This window comes from Anabrus simplex, chromosome 1 (assembly GCF_040414725.1).
Source record: "Anabrus simplex isolate iqAnaSimp1 chromosome 1, ASM4041472v1, whole genome shotgun sequence".
Taxonomy (NCBI): Eukaryota; Metazoa; Arthropoda; class Insecta; order Orthoptera; family Tettigoniidae; genus Anabrus; species Anabrus simplex.
Window position 1 is genome coordinate 940,274,367 of NC_090265.1, and position 26,207 is coordinate 940,300,573.

At 37.6% G+C, this 26,207-nt stretch overlaps 1 protein-coding gene across 2 annotated transcripts in view; it reads right to left on the reverse strand.

Moving 5' to 3' along the window:
* Helz (Helicase with zinc finger) overlaps nucleotides 1–26,207 on the reverse strand; it is a 454,315-nt gene that overhangs the window by 392,459 nt on the left and 35,649 nt on the right. For both annotated transcript variants that reach the window (XM_068225301.1, XM_067136674.2), the window contains exon 4: nucleotides 17,389–17,586. In XM_068225301.1, coding sequence (XP_068081402.1) covers nucleotides 17,389–17,586 — 198 coding nt within the window. The remainder of the gene's footprint in view (nucleotides 1–17,388; nucleotides 17,587–26,207) is intronic.

Below are 26,207 nucleotides of genomic sequence, written 5' to 3' on the forward strand. Positions count from 1 at the left end.
ATAATGGCAGTGTTAAACACCAAAACTTGTAACATTTCAAACAACAACTACAAAAATTCAGTAAAAAAAAAATTACACAAAACATTAGTATATTACACAACTCTCCTAACAATGCATTGGCAAGAGTGTTCAGAAACACCAAACTAAAGATGTTAAGAGCAAGGTTGTCCTCTTTTGTGAACTACATCAAAAGTGTGACAATGCTTTCCATATAGGCTACTACAGCCTGTTCTACAAATAACAGTACAAACATTACTGAAGCCTTCATATTCATTACGAGTGTGGCAGTCAGTGGATAGAGCTAATTGAAGGATTATTTAGTGCAATGTTATTACTTCAAGAATGGAGAAACAACTACATGGATGGAACAAATACAAACATGTATATTTTTACTGTGTCTGTAGAATGCCTGAGGGTTTTGAGGCTTTTACAAAATGTGTGGTGGGGTTTCTGGAAGAGAACAGTTGTCTTGGGAACTTATTCTGCTCTCACAGTCAGTTATCAACGCGATAAGTGAGAGGGAGGTGCACCCTGCCATTGCACAATTCTGTCAACAGAATGTTAATGTGGCTGAAATTCACAATCGTCTATGCCCATGGCTCAGTCCAGTGGTATTTGAAGGTGCTCAAATACGTCAGCCTCGTGTCAGTAGATTTACTGGCACGTAAAAGAACTCCTGAGGGACAAAATTCCGGCACCTAGGCATCTCCGAAAATCATAAAATGTAGTTAGTGGCGCGTAATGCAAATAACATTATTGTTATTATCGGTGCAGCAAGTTCAAAAAGAACATGATCGTGTTGAAAACCTGGGCCCACACTAGCATCACACCACAGAACATGCAGGATGTTCATGAATCTACTCAAGGGGATAGCCACATCACAGTGCTTGATATTTCTAAAGAACGTCAATAGGAAGGTTTTGGTCACAGTGTTCTGGGACTCAACAGGCATCCTGATGAGTGATTTCCTCCAAAAACGACAGACTATTAATGCTGCCTTTTAGCGCAACTGTCTCAGTCAAGTTCCAGTTGCCTTCAAGTCAAACTTGTGAAGTCAACCAATTAGAGATGTGTTGATTCTGCATGACATCAGGCCACACACCACAGCAATAACAGAACAAAAATGGGTCAAGATGCACTGAACTGCCCTTCAACATCCACCCTACAGTCCAGATCTCTAACTGTGCAACTTCCACATGTTCGGCCAGCTCAAAGAAGCTCTTGATGGACAGTGCTTCACAACCAATGAGCAAGTGCAATATTACACGCACAACTGGCTCCGCACTCATCCCCATATATTAAAAAATTACCTAGATCGGCAAAGCTAAACGATTAAAAATGACGGCAACTATAGGCAATGAAGTCAAATAAATATTAAAATTTATTTATTCCACCTATTCAATACATATGTCCTGCAGAACATAGTGGGTGAGAAGAGGTGATACAGAAAAAAATCCACAATGATCAAGATTGGTACTGAATTCCCAGTTTTCAGGTTCGCTAGCCTGATTGGTGACAGTCTCAATGACAATTGGAATCATGTACATCATACTATAAGGCAACATGTAAATACATAGAGTTATCACTTATCTTTATTATTTATTTGAAAGGAACAACTACTTCCCCGATAATATGGGCTGCAACAAGGACAAAGCTTCACGTGAAACAACATAATCTAGATCTAATACTTTTAATTAAACATACAATCAACGTAACAATAAAGAAATTACAAAAATTCACTTGACACATAATTAAGATGTAATACAAATCCTACAAGGAAACATTCAAAAAGGACCCGGGCAGCGCATGGAGCAATTCCATATCAAGACATGCAACCTGACCTATTTATAACAAATACTCTGTAACAGCACAGGTCCTCTACCACAATATTAAACTGTGTGCAGCATCCTATACTTTCTCATATGAGATGAGAACAAGTAGCCACAGTCAGCAGTATGGAATTTTGCTAACTTGATTCTGATCCCACAACAAAGCAGCTCAGTGCAGAATGGATTAGCCAAAGAGAAGCCAAACCATTGAAAACCCAGGTGAAAAAATTGGGCGATTGAAAATACAGTTCATTGTTTTTCTTGATTTACATGGAATATAATGAAGTGGAATTGACATTGAATGCAGAAAGTTGGTCAATGAAGATAACCAATGCTGAGGTGTGGATAAGGTAGTAGAAAAGGAGAGAGCTGCCCAGTCAGATTAGAAAGTGGCAGCTCAGATAGACATGCCATAGGCATCAGCATGGAAGTTTGACTGCTTATTAGTGTGGATATTTTAAATAATTTACAAAAAAATCTATGCGAGTGCTCAGCAGTAAGTCTGGCTCTGGACGCCCCTACTGGTATCAAAGATAAACCACAACTAGCCATAATTGTGAGGTATGTGTCAAAGGACTTTGAGGTGGTGGAAGAAGAACTTGACCTGGTTACTTAGAAGGATACCACTCGCGGTTGTGACATTAAAGAAGCCCTGGATGGCATTTTACAGAAAAACTCAGTGCCTATCGGTAATAGTGTCAGCATTGCTACCGATGGTGTGCCACCTATGACTAGCACGAAACAAGGGCTTAGTGGGCTTTTAAATGCTCACACATCATTTCCTGATTTCCTACCTGTACATTGTGTTATACACAGAGAACATTTAGCAGCAAAATATTTCCAGTACCTGCATATTATGCAAGTAGTTCCAAAAATTGTGAACTGTATTTGCTCAAGTGCGAAAACACACCGATAGTTCAAATCTTTTATAGAAGATATGAACAATGTTGAGCTTCCTGATGATGTATCTTAGTACTGCTTAATAAAATGGCTATCAGTAAGCAATGTTCTTGGCAGAATTTTTTGAATTACTTTACCCAATCAAACAGTTTATGGAAAAAAAAAAAAAAAAAGGAAAATCTTTCCCTGAACTTAATGTCCCCCATGGTTGTTAGATTTGGCTTTTTTTTTTACAGATGTAGTCCAGCATTTAAAAATGCTAAACATATCTTTACAAGGAAGAGAAAAACTTATTTCTGATTTGGCCCAGACTGTATTTAACTTCCATAGCAAGTTAAAGCTTTTTGGGAAAGACCTGCAGACTAAAACATTTGCTCACTTGAAATGTTTGAAGAAAATTAATGAAAGCCTTCCTGACGTTCAGGTGGAAACTGAAGATTACATGAGTAAAATGTCTGGCCTTGCTGAAGAAATCAATGGCAGATTTAATGAATTGAGGTCACTTAAACCTTCATTTTTATTCCTGGAAAATCCTTTTGCTATCGATGTTGTGGGCAATTGCTGTCCTGTTTCCATCACCAATAACAAAGGATTCAGCAGATGTAGAGTTGGAGCTACTAGAACTGCAAGAGGACGAAGGACTAAAAGGACTCAAACAAAGTGATGTTTCTACCATAGAATTTTGGAAGAAATAAAAGCATATGCTAAGAGACTTATCTCAATCTTTGGGACTACTTATGTGTGTGAATCACTGTACTCAATGCAAAATTCATTAAATCTAAATACTGATCTGAACTGATGAACATTTTAAGTGAACTTGTGCAAACTGCGCTTACAAATTATCAGCCAGATTTTTAAAAAATAACAGCAAAAATAAACACTCGAAAAAGTACTTCTCAAAAGTAAAATCTCATTCCCTGATGTGTACCTAAACAATAATGTTAGGTGTAGTGTAGAAAATAAATGTCCCTTTATTTCTCACAAAATGAAAAAACATGTCTTCATTTTATAAACAATTTTTTAAACATGCTCCCAATTTTGACTCCTAAATTTGCGGCTCCCAAAATTAAGGTTAGTGGCCACTCCTGTTATATGGCTTGGTGTTGAGAGTGAGGTGACAGTCCACAAATGTTGATTTGTTTCTTTAGTTCTCTTTCTACATTGTGAAGTTTTCCCATCTGAAGTAACCCATGTAGCTATTGTAGCTATTCCATGTTATTGTTTTACCTCTGCGAAGTTGGTCTACATTTGGTCGATCAATAGCAGATTTACCATGAGAGGCCTCCTCGTTCACCTCTGCACGTCCGGTTGCACATTTCACATTGTTCGGTGCGGACCCAAACTGAAGCCGATCGCTATTCGGATCGTGCAACATACCAATATTCATTTTTTGAGACTGCATGATGTGCTCATGGGATGATAATCAGGTGGTTTCCCCTTGCCTTCCTGATCCTATGCCGTTGGCCATCCAGTGGCTCTTCCGCCTTTAGGGGCAGCTTCCCACCCTAAGGACAAGAGGGTGTCCTGGACCTCTACCTGCTCATCCATCCTCCGAGGAGGCTGTTGGCACTGGGTACAGGGGGGCCACTTATACTGGTGGTCATTCGCTGTACACATTTTAACGTCATGCCTTAGTTGGAAAGCGCTGACTCTTCCGCCAGTTCCGCCGGATTGATGATCACCATCACCACCTTCACTGTTGTAGAGGTTTGCACAGGTAATATTGTGGTAGTGTGTAGAAATCAGGCTCTGGATAATAGGACACAGATGAATGCAGATGAAAGCAATATGAAACCATTACGTCCATTGTAATGGCACCCAGAAGTATAAACTCCATGTCCTAGGCAACGCTGGTGAGAAGTTATAGAGTGCCCATCTTCTTCATGGTTTCCATGGCACTGATGGTAAATATAACAAGAGTATAGAAATATGCAAGGTAGAAAAAAGTAATGGTGAAATTATGACGTAACTTAATTTTGTGGCCCCAGACTGCATAGCCCGACAGCGTGTTGGTCTACAGCTACAGAGAGTATCAGTCCCAAGCCAGCCTTTGCTGTGGTTGTTTGGATCATGCAATAGTAGCTTAGCTGACTTGTTGATGGTTAAATTTACATCTGTAAGTGAAGTGTGTAACAACATATGTAAATTAAACCTACTGTACTTATGCATAGTATGTTGCAGGACATTCAGTTATGGAGAATGAGTTTTCATAGCTAGACAGTTTACAAATGATGAAAAATTAAAGTTTATTGAGAAAGTGGATGTTAATCCACACATGAAACGTGTGCATCTTGCCCAGATGTTGGACATTCCTATGACAACTTTAAACAAAATTGTAAGCAACCAAAATAAGATTGAGGATGCTTGTCTGGAAGGAGAAAGCAGCCAAACGAAACATGTTCATAAAATCCTGTTTTCAAATTTAAAAGATGTTCTGGTGAAATGGTTTAAACAGGCTCAGGCTTCTAATATTCCAATCGATGGAACAATGGTTCGTGCCAAGGCATCACATTTAGCCATCAAAATGGGATTATGTAATAACTTCAAGACATCTAATGGATGATGGAAGGTTTAAAAAAAAAAAACTTTCATAAAAATCCGTATGTGAGGAGGCTGCCAGTGTCAATATTGATACTGTTAAGACTTGGAGAGAATAACACTGCCAGATATATGAGGACGGTTTGAAAAGTTCTTGGAATCACCGCTAGATGTCAGTGCTAGAGCAACGAGGTTCCCGTGCAATAATCACACATCCTTTGTGAGTGAACACGTGGCGCGTCAGTGCTCTAGCTGCAGGAGTGTGGTAGTGACGACTCTTTGTTGTTATTCCCGCGTAGTGATTTGTGACAATGGAAGAAACTGAGATTCGAGCAGTGATTAAATACTTTGTAAAGAAAGGTATGAAAGCAAAGGAAATTCATGCCGACTTTCAGAACACACTGGGGGACTCTGCTCCTTCATTTTCAACTGTTGCCAAGTGGACCAGCGAGTTTAAATTTGGTCGGGAGAGCTTGCATGATGATCCGCATAGTGGACGGCCAAAAAGTGTTACGACTCCAGAATTTACCGCATAAGTGCATAAAATAGTCATGGAGGATCGTCGACTGAAAGTGCAGGAGATTGCTGAAGCTGTAGGGATGTCTTCTGAACGGGTATATTATATTTCAAGCGAAGAATTGGGTATGAAAAAATTATCCGCAAGATGGGTGCCGCGGCTCTTGACATAGGACAATAAACGCACCAGACTAGAAATCAAACAGATGAAACTTGGATCCACTACTATACCCCAGAGACAAAACAGCAGTCAAAGCAGTGGAAACATGCTGATACACCACCACCGTAGAAAGCAAAGGCAGTGCATTCGGCCGGAAAGGTCATGGCCTCAGTTTTCTGGGATACAAAAGGCATTCTGCTGATAGATTATCTTCCTACTGGCCAAACAATTACAGGGCAATACTATGCAAACCTCCTAGACCAACTACAGGAAAAGATACACGAAACAAGGCCTGCTTTGGCAAGGAAAAAGGTCATCTTTCATCAGGACAACACTCCGTCACACACAAGTGTTTATTGCCATGGCAAAACTTCATGAACTGGGGTACGAATTGTTGCCACATCTACCTTATTCACCTGATTTGGCACCATCAGACTTTCATCTATTCCCCAAGCTGAAAATTTTCCTCCGTGGACGGAGATTTTCTACAAGGGAAGAACTGACAGCCGAATTAGAGAGGTATTTTGCAGGCCTGGAGGAATCTTATTTTCGAGATGGGATCAAGGCATTGGAACATCGCTGCACCAAATGCATGAGTCTACAGGGAGACTATGTTGAAAAATAAAAGCAGTTCCACTGAGGTAAGATACTTAATTCTAGTACATTCCGAGAACTTTTCAAACCACCTACGTATGAAAGGACAATAGCCCTGTTGATATTTTTAATGCAGATGAAGCAGCACTATTCTTCCAGTTTCTTCCTGATAAAACGTACACAATCAAGGGTGATTAATGCTACGAAGGTACACTCGGTAAAGAGAGACTAACAGTGCTACTACGCCGCAACGAGAGTGGTAAGGAGAAATTGATGCCGTTCATAATAGGGAAGTGTAACAATCTGTGAAGTTTTAAGAATGTACATACCTTTCTATGCCAGTATACGGCGAATACCATTGGATGATGGCATCAATTTTTGAGAACTTCTTGCAATCACTTGATGCCTGAAGGACAGAGTGGCAGAGGAAAATCGTACTGTTCATAGAACAATGTAATGCCCATCCAACTGATACATATTACTTGAGAAATGAACATGTAGTGTTTCTTCCCACAATCTGTACAAGCCATCTCCAATTGCTGGACCAGGCATCATCTGGTGCATGAAGCAGAAATATAGAGTGACGCTCATGCAGAAGGGGTTGGCTTTCCTGCAAATGGCTTCACATAAAATCTCAATTTTGAATGCATTTCTTAAAATGAGCTTGGGAATCTGTAAATGAGACCACAATTCAAAACTGCTTCCACAAAGCAGGCTTCGATTTTTCAACCACTGATAACATTTCAATGCAAACAATGGAAAGCACTGATCATATGGATGATGTAGCCAGCTTGGGGCAGATGAAGACGAGGCAAATTGGGACACATATTGAATGTGACGGCAATGTTGCTACCATATAAATATACTACGGGTGATGGTTTGGTCCGCCCTGTCAATATATCATTGCGTTCCTAATTTTGTACAATTATTTCACTCGTACATACCTCGGGAGCCCCCACTCCCTTCATCAGCGATTTCTACCTCATTAAGCAAGATTCCCCATATCTTAAAATCTAACATCATTCAACTATATATAACATACCATCAATATATATCCTTATTTTAACACATATACATACAATAAACATTTCTTGATGATGTTTTTATGTAATAGAAAACTTTAAAATATGAAAAGTTCAGCTGGTTGTTCTTATGTTATATAACACTTTAAAACCTGTATTAAAACATCAGCTAGATTTCTTGGAAAAATCAGACGAAGATAAAATGTGTCTTGCTACTGTTTTTTATGTTTATGTTTACTGTTGTAGCCCACTTTAAGCTATTAAGAAGTCAACTGATATAAAACCAAAGTTGAAATCTTCGCCTTGTTGTTATTAGAACACTTCCTAGAATGAACTGATACACTACTGAATAATTAGACTTCTTAGGATCTAAATGCATAATTGATTAGATCTGGTCGAACGGAATCGTGCTATGTTGGTGTTGGGCTGGAGTTTCGACAGAGCAGATCGAACCTCCCATCATGTTCCTGAATTTGTGGCCAGTGTTTGGTCTTCTTATTCTAAAATGAAAGAAAGTATGTTAAATGGACTAAAATTAGTGCCAAAATTCTTTGTATGTGTGAAACTAAACTTACGTATTGTACCATTACGTTACATTAGCGGCCGTCAATGTAATGGATACAGTGGACAAAGATGGCGGACAATAGCTTCAGGTGCAAGTACACAGAGTAGTGATCTAATAAATCGATATCGCCCGGCCGCAAGGGAAAAGAATCTCAAGAGTTAAATAATGATGGACGGAAAAATTTGAAAGAGAACGATTCTTGACTACTTTGTGAAGATAGAGTTACAAGTTGAAGGGAAGTTGCACGGCTTATAGAAAGATTTTTAAAAAGATCAACACAACATCAAATACGAAACTATTAGTATATTAACAGCATAGAAGACTATATCTGCAAGAATATAAGGCAGAAAAAGAGTAGATTTGAAAGAAATATTCGTTACTGTGAGATCTGAATTCAGAAACGGAAAGGAAGCTTCAGCCGAGTTACACGTTGCCGAAATTAGTACCATAGCGGCATAATTTATTGTTTCCAGGAGGGAGACAATAACTGTTTAAGCAAAAGAAAGAGCAAGGAATAGGCCAAATTAGAGAAATCTATAAATTTAAAGAAAAGGATATTTTCGTCTAACACGAGTTTCCAAAAACAAATATTGCGAATTGAATTGCCTATTATTCACCAGTATACTATGAAATCTACTATGTATTTGTTCTTTTATGATTGCATGATGACTGGTGACAAGATGGACTCAGCTTAAACAGAAGGAATGTTTGCTCAAGACTGATTAGCTCAAGCCAAGACCCAAGCCGAAGCCGCAGATGACGTAATCTTCGGATCGCAGTGGTTGCCTACTCCAAGATGCCGTAGTCCAGCAAAGATCCAGCAGCAAAATCCCGTTACAAGATAAGTATTATGAGTTGCATCGTAATGAATTTCAAATCAATTGATGAAAAATATTTATAGGTGTACAGGAGTGCTAGATATAAGAGATCAAGTGCCAATGAAAGGATATATGAATATAAATGCCAATTATTAGCCGATGAAATGTGCTATTTTGTGCTATATAACTACAGTGCTAATGTGATAATTTTAAGGTTATTGGAAACTAGATCTGACTGAGTATTTGTGCATGTTTTGTGCCAATTAATATGTGTAGACCGTGAAGCGTTTAACCAGTTATGGATGTATAAATATAAGCGAGATATAAGACGTAACCTAGAACTTCAGGTCAATATGTATACCAATCATGGCCAGTACGATAATAATATGGAAAAGAAGTGTTTGAAATATTACGAAGTTGCAGTGTATAAGAGAATAATCAGGTTATTGAATATTGCGTCCGTAACACAGAGGTTATTTTAGTGGAATTGAATAATGATATATTTTAAATATGGAGGAATATATATATATAAAGGAAATGAAGTGTTAATGTGGCATGTTATAAGTAGAATGAGGAGATATGTTTCTGTTCGTTATTTAAGAATGGGATAGATAACTGAAATGCGAATTCCTGTGTTACATATTATATTTAGATTTGGGTTAGCACTGCAAGTAAAGAATATAGGCCATGTTGAGTTGAATGCATGTCTCGAGCCAAGCTGTATGTGTTTCGTTGTAACTTTCGGAGGAGGATATGGAGAGGTTACATGTTTGTTATGCATTACGATATATATATTTGGGAATAGAATGAAATCTCGCACATTTACGTATTTGAAGGTCAGCACGTTAACGCTTATACGGAGTACGGTTTGCTTTATCGAAACTATGGCACAGCGAAGAAATATTTGGGAGTATGTAAATATTTTGGCACATGACTAGGACTGTATGGCACGATTTTCGCAGATTAGAATGACGTACCGTCAAATCTATGGCACTCCGTACTAGATTTATTTGGTTTGTGTTGTATATATGGTGATGTACTGATTTAATTTATTCATTTGGGTTATGATAGGAATATTGGTAACTGTATGGGTGTTTTGAACCCATATTTAAACATGCTAATGCTTATCTCGTAACGTGGTGAGTCACAAACAAGAATTCAAACATGAATCTAAACATGTGTCCAAGGAAATTTTGGTCAAATAGACCGAAAACCAAAATGAAACTTAACTTATGCCCCAAAGAAAATCCCAAACTACATTAAATGAAAGATATTCCACTCCTCCTTGGTTTAATAAAGTTCTGATCCCTATTTTTCCCCTTATATGAATTTAATCATGGAAGATATGGTATAATTTGATTATTAACAAATATGTAAGCAAATATGTTGAAGATTTAAAGTTCTTTCAAATATGTTTATCCCGGAAACCAAGCACTTTGAGAATGATACTTATAATTCCATGATTTTCCTTTCGTTATTGCCAATGAATATATATTATTCAATTTTATTATACATTAGCATGCCAATAAATTAGATATAGATTTGATTTTGCATTTCTATTCTTTAAGTAGGTAGTAGTAGGATAGTATACGGAATTGTTGAGTTAGCTTACGCTGAATATTAGGTGAGGTTCGGATAATTTCTTTTGACATAAGGATATGGTATGAATGTTTCAACGGTCGGCGACTCTTCAACGGAATCCGCGATTTATTTAATGCATATGGGAACAACGAAGCGAATTTTTACCCTTAGAAATGATTATATGCCATATGTTAGAACTTATGTTCATAAATACTATTCCAGTTTGGAATCTTTGTATGACTTGCGACCCGATGCTTAGAATTTTTGTGGCCGGAGCAATATTTAAATATGTGAATACTCAGTTAATACTCCAATAACATAAGACAGAGATGCCGGTAAAGGTCGCAAATCAAATTAAATGGCACAGTATATTGTCGGAGCGGAGGAAGCCTACTCGGTCACCAACCAAACACTTACTACTTATGGTTGCGGCAACCTGAGGCTGCTAGCAGATAAGGGAAGGGTTTATCATGTAACCTTGACCACCTGGGAGGAGGGGAGGGGTAGGGCAATGAGAAACTAGAATTGACGTCATCTATTTATTCACTTCTTTCTTTTTACATATTGGTTGACCGACTTAATTAATGGATTTTCTTCATTCAAATTTTCATTCTACATGTTGTTTCTGTGCTAAGAAAATTTCTAATTTCTCCAGGACATCCCGAATGTATTCATTTCATGTCTTGTTCTATGCTGGTAAATGAATTATTTTCGAGCATATGTCCGCACATGGCCGAAAATCTTGCGTGCTTTTTTGGTGCTTATGTTCTTTATATCTAACTGCTATAATTCTTCCCGATTGTCCAATGTAATTTTGGTTACAATTCGGACACGTCAGTGCATATGCTCCTGATTTACTGAATTGACTATTTTTTATTAATGTTACTTGAATCTGAAAAAAAAAATATATTATTAGTTTGGTATGCTATTTCAATACTGAATTTCTTGCAAGTGCTGGACATATTGTATGAATTATTATTATTATTATTATTATTATTATTATTATTATTATTATTATTATTATTATTATTATTTTGCCTGTTGCCATTTCTTGATGGATACAGTACTTTTGTATCCATCTCTTGGCACAGGCCAGAGTAAAGTGTAGATTTCACCGAAGTCCCAGTCTCATCCATGGCTGTGACAATATAGAAGCTGCTGGGGTATGGGTGGTGCTGAGTAATGACATTCAGAGCACGACTAGTGCATCTGAATGTTATGAAAGGTGTTGCTCATAGGGTCGGTCATGCTGCAATAGCACTTTCTGACCCAGTGAGGAAAGCAATGGCAAACTACCTCACTCCTCATCTTGCCTAGTACACCTCATTTTGGTGCTGCCATTGGTTTTTGCGGTTACCTTATAACCGCATAATTTTTGGTGGTGCTATTTGAGGATCCAACCAGCCTCTGGGCTGATGACCTAACAGACAACAGAGATCATTATTATTATTATTATTATTATTAACTTTATTGGCCACACTGGACCACTTGAGTCTTCCATTTACACTTTTTCTTTGAAGATTGTACCATTTGATTCTTCTTATCTGCCCAGTACTTCTTCATTCGTTCTGATCACAGTGTTCTTAATTTGTCTGTAATCTCTACAGGCCTTCTGTGCATCATTTCAGTTGAAAATTTGCGATTCAGACGAAGGGTGGTAATTTTATTCTTGTTCTCTGCATCTGTAATTTTGAGTCAAACTGTTTTGAGATCCTCTTGAATTTCTTTAATCCAATGCCCTCCTGTCTTCTTTCCTATATGTGAATACTAAGTATTTTTTTCTTTTCTTTTTGTTCTCCAAGAAGTGTTTTTGGTTTGTTGCTGATTTTGTTCTTTATTTTACTGACATCATTTCTTGAGTAACCTTTACTTTTTGCTACATCGCAAATTAACCTTGTTTCTTTTTTATGTCCTCCTTCTGAAATTGGAATGTTTATTGCCCTATTGATTAAACTATAAAAAGTGGCCTTCTTGTGCTGTCCTGGGTGATTAGAATTGTTTCTAGTTCTAATAACAACGGTTGGAGCTGTGGATGAGATATGTGGACGATGTTTTTGTGATTATTAATGAACAAACATTAAAACCAACAGAACTACTGGAAATTTTAAACAACATGGACAAATACATTAAATTCACGATTGAATCAGAAAAGAACAATTCTTTAAATTACCTTGATATAACAATCTTCAGGCAGAATAACCACTTTGAATACCAAATACACAGAAAGCCAATGCAAACCAATACAATAATTAGAAACAATTGTAATCACCCAGGACAGCACAAATATAATCAATAGGGCGATAAACTTTCCACTTCCAGAAGGACGCAAAAAAGAAATGAAATTAATTTACAATATAGCAAAAAGTGTTACTGAAGAAATTATTCTTGGAAAACAGAAAGAAGAGAAAAAACACGCAGTATTCACACATAGGAATATAGGCATTCATACCACCTGTCGAACACTTTCAAGAAATTCAACAATGAAATAGCATACCAAACTAATAATAATAATAAAATTAATTTTGTGGATTCAAGTAACATTAATAGAGAGAGTCAATTCAGTAAATCAGGGGTATATACACTGACGTGTCAGAACTGTAACCAAAATTACATTGGACAATCGGGAAGAATTATAGTACTTCGATATAAAGAACATATAAACACCAAAAAGCACGTGAGATATTCGGCCATGTGCGAACATATGTTGTTGTTTGTCCAACCCTTGTCCCATTTCCCTACGGGGTCGGGTATGAGGTGAGATGAATCTGTCATGGCAGGTTTTTATGACCGGATACCCTATCTGACGTCAACCTCATCAGAGGAGTTAATGAGATGAAATGAATGACGTGATATATGATAGTAGGGAGAGGGTGAAACCCGGAGCCGGCACATAGCCTACTCCTGTCGAATAGTACCAAGGGGTCTGCTCAAGGCTTAACGGCCCCATCCGACGAACGAATCACTATCAACAGCGTCATATGCCCTCACTCCATATGAGCACTGCAGAGAGGTTTGGAATTTAACCCAGGCTTTTGGCACGCAATCTAGCATGTGCGAACATATGCACAAAAATAATCATTCATTTACCAGAATAGAACAAGACATGAAATTAATACATTCGGCAAATAAAGGGAAATACATGGACTTCCTGGAGAAATTAGAAACTTACTTAGCACAGAAACAAAATATAGATAATCTGAAAATTTGAATGAAGAAAATCTGTTATTCAAGTTGGCCAACCAACATGTAAAAAAAAATAAAACACCAACTCTAGTTTCCTGTTCCCCTACCCTTCCCCTCCTCCCAGGTGGTCAAGGTTACGTGATAAAGCCCTCCCTTATCAGCTAGTAACCTCAGGTTGCCGCAACTATAGGTAATAAGTGTTTGGCTGATGAGTGAGTAGGCTTCCTCTGCTCCGACAATATACATAGGTTTAGTTTCACACATACAAAGAATTTTCGCACTAATTTTAGTCCGTTTAACATAGTTTCTTCTCATTTTAGAATAAGAAGAGCAAATATTAGCCACAAATTCAAGGACATGATGGGAGGTTCGATCTGCTTTGTCAAAGTTGCAGCCCAACACTAACATAGTACGATTCCATTTGACCAGATATAATCAATTACGGCATTTAGATCTTAATTAGTCTAATAATTCAAGTGTTCTAACAACAAGGTGAAGATTTTACTTTGGTAGTTAATCAGTTGACTTTTTAATACACTTAAAGTGGGCTACAACAGTAAACATAAACATAAAAAACAGTAGCAAGAAACATCTTTATGTAATTTTTCCAAGAAAACCAGCTGACGTTTTAATACGTGTTATATAAGATCAACCAGCTGAACTTTGTATAAGTGTTTTAAAGTGTTCTGTTGCATAACAAATATTATCAAGAAATGTATATTGTGTGTGTACACGTGTTAAAATAAGGATATATACTGACGATGTTTTATGTATAGCTATAGCTGAATGATGTTAGATCTTTTCGAGATTCCAAAAACAGTTGTATCACCTCCAAAAAATTAATGTTATTGCCCATATAATGTGGTAAATTATTAATAAATATCACAAACAAGAGTGGACCTAAGATCGAACCCTGAGCCCAACAAGATTTTTGTTGACATTTACCGGAACGCAGTTTAAAAAGTGGGAGATATGGGAAATCTTGCTTTATGAAATAGAAATTGCTGATGAAGGGAGTGGGCACTCCTGAAACATGTACGAGTGAAATAATTGTACAAACTTAGGAACTTAATAATATATTGATAGGGCGGACCAAACCATCACCCGTAGTATATTTATATGAACTTAGTCAATACGAACCAACCAAGGACCGAAAATGGTCAAATCTGTCTATCGCTGCTACCTGCGAAGTGCAGACTGTAGACGAAATTCATAAACAGCTGATTTTTTTTGTAAAAGCAGTAACAACACATTTGGCAGCGGTAGAAGCTATGGACATAGTGTAGCATTAGGTGTCAACTTTTAGCTTTTGGCGTAGATGACAGTGTAATGAATTACACTACCAAACTCTATATTATTGTGTGTAATTTGGAATGAAAGAAGAAGCAGTCTACTTTAAACATTTCTTACACGCAACTGATGAAGTGAACGTTAACTTACTCTGTGTATTTTTAAACATGTGTTTCTTTATTCTGAATCAAATTCTTGACAATTTTCGTACATTATTTTTATGCTAATACTATTGTACATAGTTCATGTTTCTAAGAACGTTTTTCCTTGATGCTTTACTATGTTGGTGTCTCTAAAATGTACTATTTTTTATTCATTTCATTAAGTGTAACTGAAAAACACTTGTTCACTTATTTTTATGTTCAAACTTAGCCTTAAATTTAACAGCATATTTTTTCTCCATTTCTTAGCATGTTTAATATTTATGCCTTTCATCAGTTGGCATAGAGGGTTGGCATTAGCGAGGGCACACGATCATTAATCGATTCCTCCAGAATCAACAAAAGACCAAGCTAAAGGCTGGAAGGTATTCAAGATGATGATGATGTGGGTACATGAGGAAATCTACACACATCTGAAAGCCTAGCAGAGATGGTATCTAGTAGAATGGCTGGTAGGTGTGTTAGTCAGTTGACTGGAAAATTTATCATTTTCAATAACGAACCATTTATATTGGAATTATGAATTTACTCATTCAGGACAAATATTTCAGGTTCCCTATGGGAATCAATATCTATAACCTAAGGCTGTTCAGCACATCTCTTGAATCTCTTAGCTAATGACTGTCAGTTTAAAAAACTGAAGGAACATGTTCTCATTGTTCTTACATATCTTTGAAACAATCATTCTACAAATGCTCTGTATAATCAGGAGCTCCAAAACTTATCATGCCAACTGAAACCCACTGGAACAGTTTAGTTGATGACTGTGTGGATGATTGCATTAACAGCTGGCCTACACTTCAAGAATCCGTGAAGATAATACAGACAAAACTGACAGTAGGAATGTGCAAGCAAAAGTTATCAATGTTATGCTTAAGGGGAATGTTAAAGATATTATTTTCGTTTTGAAGCCTGTTGTGAAACTCTGGATATAAAGTACAAAAAGACTTATGTTCCACTGCTTATGCTCTGTACCTCTGGAAACCACTAAAAGCACACAACTGATGTGACCCCAAGATTAAATTTATTACGACGAAATTTGTAAATAAACAGAACATGGCTTTAACTTTTGCTTTGTTTTCTTGATTACATGCATGATCCATAGCAAATCAGCAACACTGAACTGCTGCAACTAAGTGACGATCAGAAGAAACTGGGACTTGATTTTGCAAGCTGAAAATGTCCAGTTCTCTACTACCACCGATAGTGAAGTTGCAGGCACAACCCCAACCATTTCAAGAACCTGTGAATCTGTGGTATCACAAATGTCAGCTTAAGCTGTTGAATAGAACAGCAAAAAAAATTTAATTGAAAAGGTTTATCCTAACGTATTCCCCACTATCAAACAACTTTTGGCTGTTCAAGCATCTTCAACTAGTTTTTTCTTCTTTTAGTCCAGTCAAAGCTTCAAAACAGACTGGGAACTTAAAAGGCCTCTAAACTAGTGTTTTTATTCAGAGTTCAATCCCAGTGATTGTGCTTAATTTCTTTTTGACTTCACATAAACCTATGCATTTTTAAAATAATTTCTTAGGTCATTATAATTGGTTGGTCTTACTGCAACCTAATCAATCATAAATTGTGATCATGATTGTACGTGGAATCCAAACCACAAGAATGTGACTTTCGTTTCAAAAAAAACCACTTGCAGTGGCCAGGATTTTAAAAAACGGCTGCCTTGGTAAGAATTCAGTGACAATGCCACCAGGATATCATGCCAGTAGTGACCATTAGTTATGTTGTCAATTGCATAATATTTTACAAATACCAGATCCTTTAATTAAACCAAATCATATCTGAAACAAGAAGTTCATGATAACCATAATTAATCATTACATGTAAACAGCTACATGATTCACGTAATGCTTACATTGACTCCTGAAGGATTTAATATTATTGTCTTCACACATACTTTGAGCAAATCAAACAATCTAAGAAAAATCTTCCATCAATACACACACAGTAAATTTTCGGATTTTTTTTATATTTTGCTACGGAGTCTGTTCCCAAAGAACAATTTTGCTACAGAAAGTTATAGTTTCTGCAGCAGAAGTTAAAAATAAATCCCTGTTGCCATGCATTGAATTCATCTAATTACTGTGAATTTACGAGTATTGTTATATCTGCTCACATTATCCATGGTACATTACACAAAGGAACTTACAACAGAGAGATGTCATGACTAACAAACAATATTCTTCCAACTCTGGAACTCATAACTGTCTACTTACTTGAGAAAGAAGTGATTCCGATGGGCATCTTGAAGAAGCGCTACGGCTCGCAAAGGATGGTGAGTCCGCAGTGTGAATGACCATTCACGTTGACTCACTTTCGATGACACTGTAGTCATGAGATCATCTGTGCATATTTCTTCCACCCCAGACAATTTTTCTCGCATCACTTTTTCAGGACTAGGTGCTTGGACCCACCTAAAGAAAGAATAAGTCATATTTTGCAAATTTTTCTGGTGCTCATTTTAACTTAATTATGCTATGACAGATCACATTGCATCACATTACAAAACAACATTGTTATTATTATTATAAATAAGATGATGATAATTCATAATGACGTAGGGATGTGGCGACCCCATCGCTTAGTGGGTAACCATTGCAATCAGCCACAGGAGTATTGGCGGGAAAACCATACCTATTTAAGGTAGGACAAAATGCCTGCTCTTAGCCACAAAAAAAAAAAAAAAAAAAGTTTTCAGGCTCACCACTTTGATAGTATTTTGGTCACAGCAAAATATCACTGCCCCCAATGTACAGTTACACAACTTCCTAAGGCATGGAGAAAAATTCAGCAGAAACTACTACCCCAGGTGGTAACCAATCAACCTTCACCTTGAGCAAAGCATACAGGCCTTCGGATTCTGGGGAGCCTGCACCGACATGCTTGGAGGTATTGGAGACTCCAGGAATGATCCAACACAAACGCTGGAATATCTCTGCTGTTTAAAAATTTAAAAATTCCCTTCAGAAGATTGACAAATTGAAACAACTAATTGATACTTTATTCCACCACCAAATATTGATTGCAGCAATTCAAGAAACAAGATTCTTGATGAACAAGTCTTTGAGTCACAGGGTTACAAAATCTTTCGAGGAAAAACTGGTAAACACGTTCTAAAAACTGTTCCCCACCTTGGCATAAGTTTTAGAGTCAGTAGGAAGATTCTGGATTCAATCATTAACTTCACCTAGTAGCCGAGTTCCAACACTCTCCTTCCGGAGCACAAATAAAGTGTACACTATTGTGAATGTTCATGCACCAATCAAGTGAATAGGAGAGACCCAAAGGGAACAGATAAATTCCGAGAAGATCTTGAAGACATTCTCTGTAGGATCCCAGACAAACACGCCCCAAAACGTTATCGGAAACTACCCGGCGCACCAGACAACAAACGGCAATGGAGAAAGACTTGTGGAGTATGTAAGGCCTTCAAGTTGGTTATGAAATCTACAGCTTTCAAACACCTGCCTGGGAAGCAGAAGACTTGGGCATCTCCAAATCCCAATCTCGAGGAGTTTCAAATTGACGCCGCAGGCTCCCATAAAGCTCAAAGAGAGATACAGAATGTGAAGGTTCTAAGGAATGCCAATCTAGATTCAGATCACTATCCGAAATCAAAGTTAAACTGATTCCGAGAAACACCAGATAGGTCCACTTGAAGATCAATCGATTTGATACTGAAAAACTATGCTTGTGTCCTGAATTTACAAAGAAACTAGAATTCCTGAATCCCCTGAACTGGGAAGAGCTACAACAGACCTTGGTTATAATGCGAAAGGAAAGAGTCCCACTAATGAAGTCAAAGAAACATGCTTGGTGGAATGATAAATGTGACTCAGTGGTAAAACAAAGACAACTCGCCTGGCATAAATGGAATTCAGAAAAGAACCAAGATGGAAAACTTCGTGAACGAGAGACAATACTATTCGCAATGTAAAACGTGCCTACAACAAGAATGAACTAACACAGATTGAACAAGACTTCCACGGGACTTTTACAGAACCTTCAAGCGCAATCTAAACAAGTATAATCCAACAAGCTTACAGTTCAAAAACTTGGATGGGAAACTAGCTTACAATGACAAAGATAATTGCCAGATTCTAGCAAAGTACTTTGAATCTCTTCTCAGTTGTGAAATTCCAATATCCACTTTCTCATTTGAAGGTAACACACACGCCCACCCAGATTCCTCCTCTCCAACAAAAGAAGAAATCAAACAGATTATCCAGTCCCTCAGGAATAACAAGGCACCAGGTGAGGACTCAATAACTGCTAAATTGTAGAAGTATGCTGGTGACAATATGATTGATAAATTGAGTGACATCATCAACAAGATGTGGGAAACTGAGAAACTTCCACATGACTGGACTTCTGCCTTGATTCACCCCTGCCTAAGAAAGGGGACAAAACTGATGTTATCAATTACCGTGGCATTTCCCTCTTACTGGTATCTTACAAAATTCTCTCAAAAGCTCTGCAGATTAGGGCAGAACAACAACTTGATCCACAACTGGGAGAGAACCAAGGAGGGTTCAGGAGAGATCGCTCATGTGCTGAGCAAATTATGAATCTAAAATCTATCCTCTCACACCTGAAATTAAGGAACAAGAAATTTGTGGTGACCTTCGTTGACTTCAAGGCCTATGAACTGATTGATAGAATCACACTCATTCAAGTCCTAAAAGAATATGGCGTGGATAACAAAACCAGAGCAATCATCGAACCTCCAGAGTTGAGTTCAGAAGAGAAATTTCAAACGCTTTCAAGATAAAGACAGAAGTTAGGCAGGGAGAAGGGCTCTCGCCCTTGCTCTTCAATTACGTCCTTGAAAAAAGTAATCCGCGAGTGGTGCAAAGAAATTAACAATGATGGGCTCCAAAATGGTGTGAGATTAGGTTACAAGAAAATGAACCTTTCAACTCATTGCCTAGCTTTTGCAGATGATCTAGCAATTTTCTCTGATTCTTTAGACATGACAACAAAGCAAACTAACCCCCTCAAAACAGAGGTGGAAAAAGCAGGCCTCCAGATCTCTTTAGAGAAAATGCAATTCATAATTAACATCAAGCAGCACCAACAGAGCCAAAAGAAAACCCAGGGGGCAATCAAAAAGACATAAGTTTAAATGTCTTGGCGAGTGGATAGAACCAAACATCTGTGAAAAAGAAGCTTTCACGTCACACATGAATAAAATAGAAATGGCTTATCAAGTGACGAAAGACATGTATAACAAAAAGTCATTATCCTTAAAAACAAAACTTAGACATTTTGCAATGTCATAAGACCAGAGAATTTGTATGCAGCAGAATGCCTTGCTATGAACAAGAAAGCCCTGACAGAAAAATTGGAAAACAAAGAAAGAAAGAAAGAAAGAAAGAAAGATCTTAAGGAAAATTTTTGGCCCAATTAAAGACAAAGATGAATACAGACGTTGGTATAACCATGAGCTGTATACTCATGTCCAGAAGATCTCTGATGTCATGCAGAGAAGGAGAATTGCATGTTATGGTCACTTGCTAAGAATGAAACACACATGATTATCTATTTCAAAGACAGGAAGACCCAATCAACTTGGTTCAAGGAGGTGAAAAGGGACCTACAGGAGATGGGCATCACTTATGAAGATATACAAGAAAGCAACCCACTCAGGAGAAAACTAAAAGACCACCATGGTGATGGTGGTGACTTTTGTTTTAAGAGGAAGTACAACTAGGCAACCATCCTCTCTTAACAAATTAAGTGGAAATAAAAATTTAATTTAAATAAAATAATTCAGTAAATGAGGGAATTTGAAAATGATTTTTTTTTTTTTAATATTGTATTTGAAAACAACACAAACACATCATAAGGGAACACAAGTACCCTGAGTAACTGACACTTGAAATTTATATGCACTTATGTATATGCTAATAATCCCCTCTCACACATGAAGTAAAGGACAAAATCAGCCAGCGTAAGGAGTGTTTCCTGCAGGCCAAGATTCTACCTCAGATCACAGAGATCCACGTGCTCTGTGAGGATGTGGGACATGGTGAATTCGGCACTAGAAGAACACAATAAGAGGTCTTCCCTCTTTAGGTGGTAAGAGTGCGTAGATCTTCAATGACCTATCCTCAGCATACACAAAACTATGGCCTCTCTCCATAAGGCCAGAAAGAGGACCACCACATGGAAGTTGTCTTCTTAATAGCTCTCAGCTTGTTAGGAGTTCAAATAGCTAGCCACTCAGATTCCCAGGACGCTAAGATGGTCCGATGCAGCTGAGAACAAATATCCACAGCAGGTACGTTCATAGGTTTAGGTGAATGTACTGTAGTTTTATCAATGCAGAATTTGAAGTGATGCCTGATTGATTTCCAGTAAACATCCATCCAAACAGGGTTGGTACTAGTACCATAGATATCGAGGTGCACATTGGTGATGTACACTTCACAATCTTCCAATAATGATCTCCACCACTAAGAATCTTGATGGGAAACGGTTCCCCTGATTCACTTTTTGGATCAGCCAATTGTAGTTTGCAAGTCTGGGCTAGCATGTTAACATTATGAGGGGATATGTGAGAAAGGCCTCCCTGTGGCATATCATGGGATACATTGTTTAGCAGAGCAGCTATTTTTCTCAATACGGAGCATCCTCAAGTCTCTTTAACCCACCAGTGGTCACTAGGATGGGCGCGCATTGAGCAAAATGCTCACAGTAGGCCTATATGACGTGTTTACATAATAAATACCAACCGATTTCAAGCGTAAATGTATTAACACATTAAATGAACATCAGAATAAACCTCAAATGGTTATAAAGAACACTGAAAATTACAAATAGGAGTTATATACCTATGGTAATTTGTGACATGTTCTCGTTATTTATGGGTTAACTTAAAACTGTCAAGAGAATAATAGGCTAACTAGAGTCATCACTTAGTATTGCTTCACTTACAACTTTCGTTATCACTTTCCACTGCCAGTCCTGCGCATCATACACACATGAAACTTGTGTGTTCATTGCAGACTGGCAGCCGGCAATTGGAACAAGTTTTCTTTGTCCACCGATTTTTCCTTCTTGGGCACAAACCGCATTTTCCTTCCACAGGAAGTGGAATACTTCACTCCTCAGTCATGCCAGCAATGCGCTTGATCTGCCGAACAAGTGTTAGTGACAAATTTGGAATACAAGCCCTTGTAACTAGATGGGGTTTCACAAGTTCCATTGCTAAGTTCTTCAGATAGGCACGATGATCCAGTTTGAAAATGATGTAGCTGTTTATGGATCCTACATTCATTAGTGTGAAAAATACTTAGTGGCCATCTGTTACTGATTCGTGACACTGAATATGTAGCCTGCATCCCATCTACTACAGCAACACCCCCTTTTGTCAAGTTATAAAATGTTACAACTTCAAGTTTGTTGGCATCGCCTGATTCTTCGTCAATAGCATCGGTGTTGAGCATAGCACAAAGGATTAGGACGATTCTCCTTGGTTTTGGCATGTAAGATGTCAAAAGGCATTTTTCGCCATAGGCAAACATACTGCTGGATGGGGGGGGGGGGGTCTCTCTTTCACATGTAACAACTCAGACAGGATCTGAGGCTTATTTTTTCTTAGAGTTCCTGTTATAGTTAGTCTCTGGTTCTTCAGAAGGACTTCTCCCAGCTCAACAGAAGAAAAATAATTATCCATTGTCACATTGCGACCAGTGTTGACAATTGGTGTTACGAGTCGTTTGACCACGCTGCTTAGTTTGTTGTCAATTTGGAAATGTTCTTCTGGTTGTTTACCTGCGTAGATCTCCACATTACTAGTATAAAACACTCTGGAATCTATTAATGCATAGATTTTTATGCCATACTAGGCAGGTTTCTTGGCCATGTACTGTCTAAATTTGCAGCAACCTCGAAAAGGTTCCAGCATTTCATCGATCGTTGTGTATTCCCTTATCTGGTAATGGCTTTTACATTTAGTCACAAACTCTTCAAAAGCGCATCTTATTGGTGCCAAATTGTCAGTCATTTTTCTGTGTTCATGTGTGTCTAAATCGTCAAATCTAAGAGCTCTAAGGAGTAAATAGAATCGTCTCATTGTCATTGCTGCCCGGAAAAAACCTGGGGCTGTTACATCATCACACCATAAAGGGGATGTCACACAGGATCGATCAAACGACTGCGATCAACCGACTAAGGAAACAAACCTACAGAGGGCAGTAGCACTAGTCGCACAGCATCGATCATCAGCGATCAACTACGAGCGATGAAGATCGACTGGTTTGTGAAAACAAACGTATCCGTTTTTCAGTCGCAGTCATTCGATAATGGCGGACGTAACATAGTGGTCTGTTGATGAAATTGAAATGTTAATTTGCCTAGTGTATGCAAACAAAGTGGTGCATAATCCTAGACTCCCTGGATATAGTAATAGGGAGACCGTGAATTTTGTATGGTATTCTATAGCGTCGAGAATTGGCACGAAAACTGGTAAGTAATTATTAGATTTATTATGATTATCTTATGAGTAGTGTTATCTTAGATTAATTATTGATAAAGTATATTATACGGAATAGATTAGTAAACAAAGTTACACTAGGAGAAGTAGTAATTATCATTCTTGTAACTTAATTCAAGAAATGTTTGGAAAACATAAACAGTGATTTCCTATCCTCTATCTCTTGCCTAATGAAATGAATACCATTGTTCGCTTTAATGACAAATAAGCCTATGCCATAAGTAGGGCTACTATATGTATATTTTCTTTGTCACAATATTCTAATTCATTGTTTCAGGGAAAAGTTGTGCCAAAATATGGCAAATTCTGAGGACTGAGAAATAACATCCTCCCTCTCCTCCCAGGTTCTGCTGTATAGAAAACAAGAAAATGGGTCTACTTCAGTGCCCTCAGCTTTCTGGAACCATTTACTGCTGGAAGAAGGTACAATTCTCTAATATTTACTTTTAGTAGTAGGCCTAGGCCCTATACTACAGACCAGTGTTCTAGTTGTGAAAGAGTGAGGGGAAGATTCAGTCTGTAGGCCAAAAGTTGTATCCATCTGTTCATTAATGTATCAGATATAACTGGAAGTAATATAATCAAACCCAACAATCATCTTACTAAAATAATTATTGAAACTAACAAAGAAGGCTTGTGTGCAAACTAAAATGTAGCTCCAATTTAGAAGAATTGCATTAATATGTTGTTCAGTTTTTTCAGTTCTATAACAAACATCTGTGGAAGTGGCACCTGGAGTATGAGAGCCTTTTCACCAAACTGAAATAGAGGAGGAGGAGGCAGAAATAATTTGTGTTGGAGGGGTCTAACTCCTGCAGTTCAGAAATTATTGAAGGGACTTCAGCTTCCAGTCCAATGACTTCTGCTTCTACAAACAACTCTGCCAGCAGTCAAAAATAAAAGAAACAGAAATGTGAAAGTGACAGTGATGTGTTAAGTAAATATTTGGAAAAGATACCTACTGAAAAGTGAAAAGAAAACATAATCAATGTTATTTCTAGTGTCTTCATGATGATAGGGAAAGAATGAGTGAACTAGTTCGAAGGGTTTTCAGAATTAAAATTCAGGAACTGTTGTGTACAATGTTAGACCAAGAAAGAATCTAATAAAATTTATGCCCTTGAGAAATATTCTACTTTTAAAATTAAATCAGTTTTCCTTATACTTATCTATCAATATTTATTGGAATCCTCAGTGAGTTATGTGTACTAGCACGTGATGGGAAAGTAACCTTAACTCCAATTTTAATTCATTATTAGCATTATTACAACATCCTAATTTGTGTATTTTATGTGGTAGAACATGTATGGTTTACAGAAAAGGAGTATTTTGAATTACAGGTAATAGGTCCTTTCTGTGTGTATGTAGTAAGCAGTTGTACAGCACAGGTGGTCTGAAACCAGACCGGCGTATTGATAGTTCTGTCCAAGAGCTGACTTCCTTCTTACAGTATACTGTTGATCGCAACTGCAAACTCACTGCACTAGGTTTGTACAGCACAGGTGGTCTGAAACCAGACCAGTGTAAAGACGTGAGTAGTTTTGTCCAGGAGCTGATTGCCTTCTTACAGAATACTGTTGATTGCAACTGCAAGCTCATTGCATTAGGCTTACTGCATCTATATTCAATGTTGCTTACTATACTGCCATCTTGGGAGGATACACATCCTAAATACCTATTTGAAATTATCTACCTGTTCCAGTTTTGTATTACCAGTACTCTTTTAGGTGTCTTCCCTACTGCCACACTTAAGTCTTGAAACAACTAATTTTCACGTCATATTCATTGCATCCTTTTTAAAGTAGTAGGCTATTAGATTGCACAGTTTCAGTAGACAAAGTCGTTTGCATAGGACAAACTTCTTACTACAGTTATACCTGAAGGAATCCCTCCCTGCCACCTTATACCTTTGTAACTTAGCCTTTATCTCCTCATTCCAAGTACTCTCCTGCCATTGATACCTGTCTGCACCAGCATTCACTACTTGCATGTCTGTTACTTATAATTTATCAATGACATATAGGCCTACTGAGGGCATCAAGGTAGACCCATTATTTTATTTCTTGTGCTGTAGATCCATGTAAACAATGAAAATCAAAGGTGAAAAAGTAATTTGTAACTATTTTTACAGGTGTTTCTACCAAAGTATTGTAGATTTTTATCTACAAAATAAAAACTACATCCAGAGTTACCTTTCTAAACTATCTGAATGCCTTATGGCTAACAGAACGACTCCTTTTGTAGACAGTAAACTAATTAATCAACAAACATGCTTCAGACCAAGACAACCACGCACAGACCAAGCGCTGAACCTTACTATGTATACTGAGGATGGATTTCAGGAAGGCCCTGTAACTGGCGTTGTTTACTTCAACCAGACTGCTGCTTACGATACAATCAACCATCAAGTTCCCATGCACATGCTATTTAAAATAGCAAAAGACTTCAAACTTATAAGAATTCTTCAAAGCTGAACAGAAGATTCAAAGTGATAATTGAAGATAAAAGAAAAGTCATTGGAGTAACCAGAAAAGT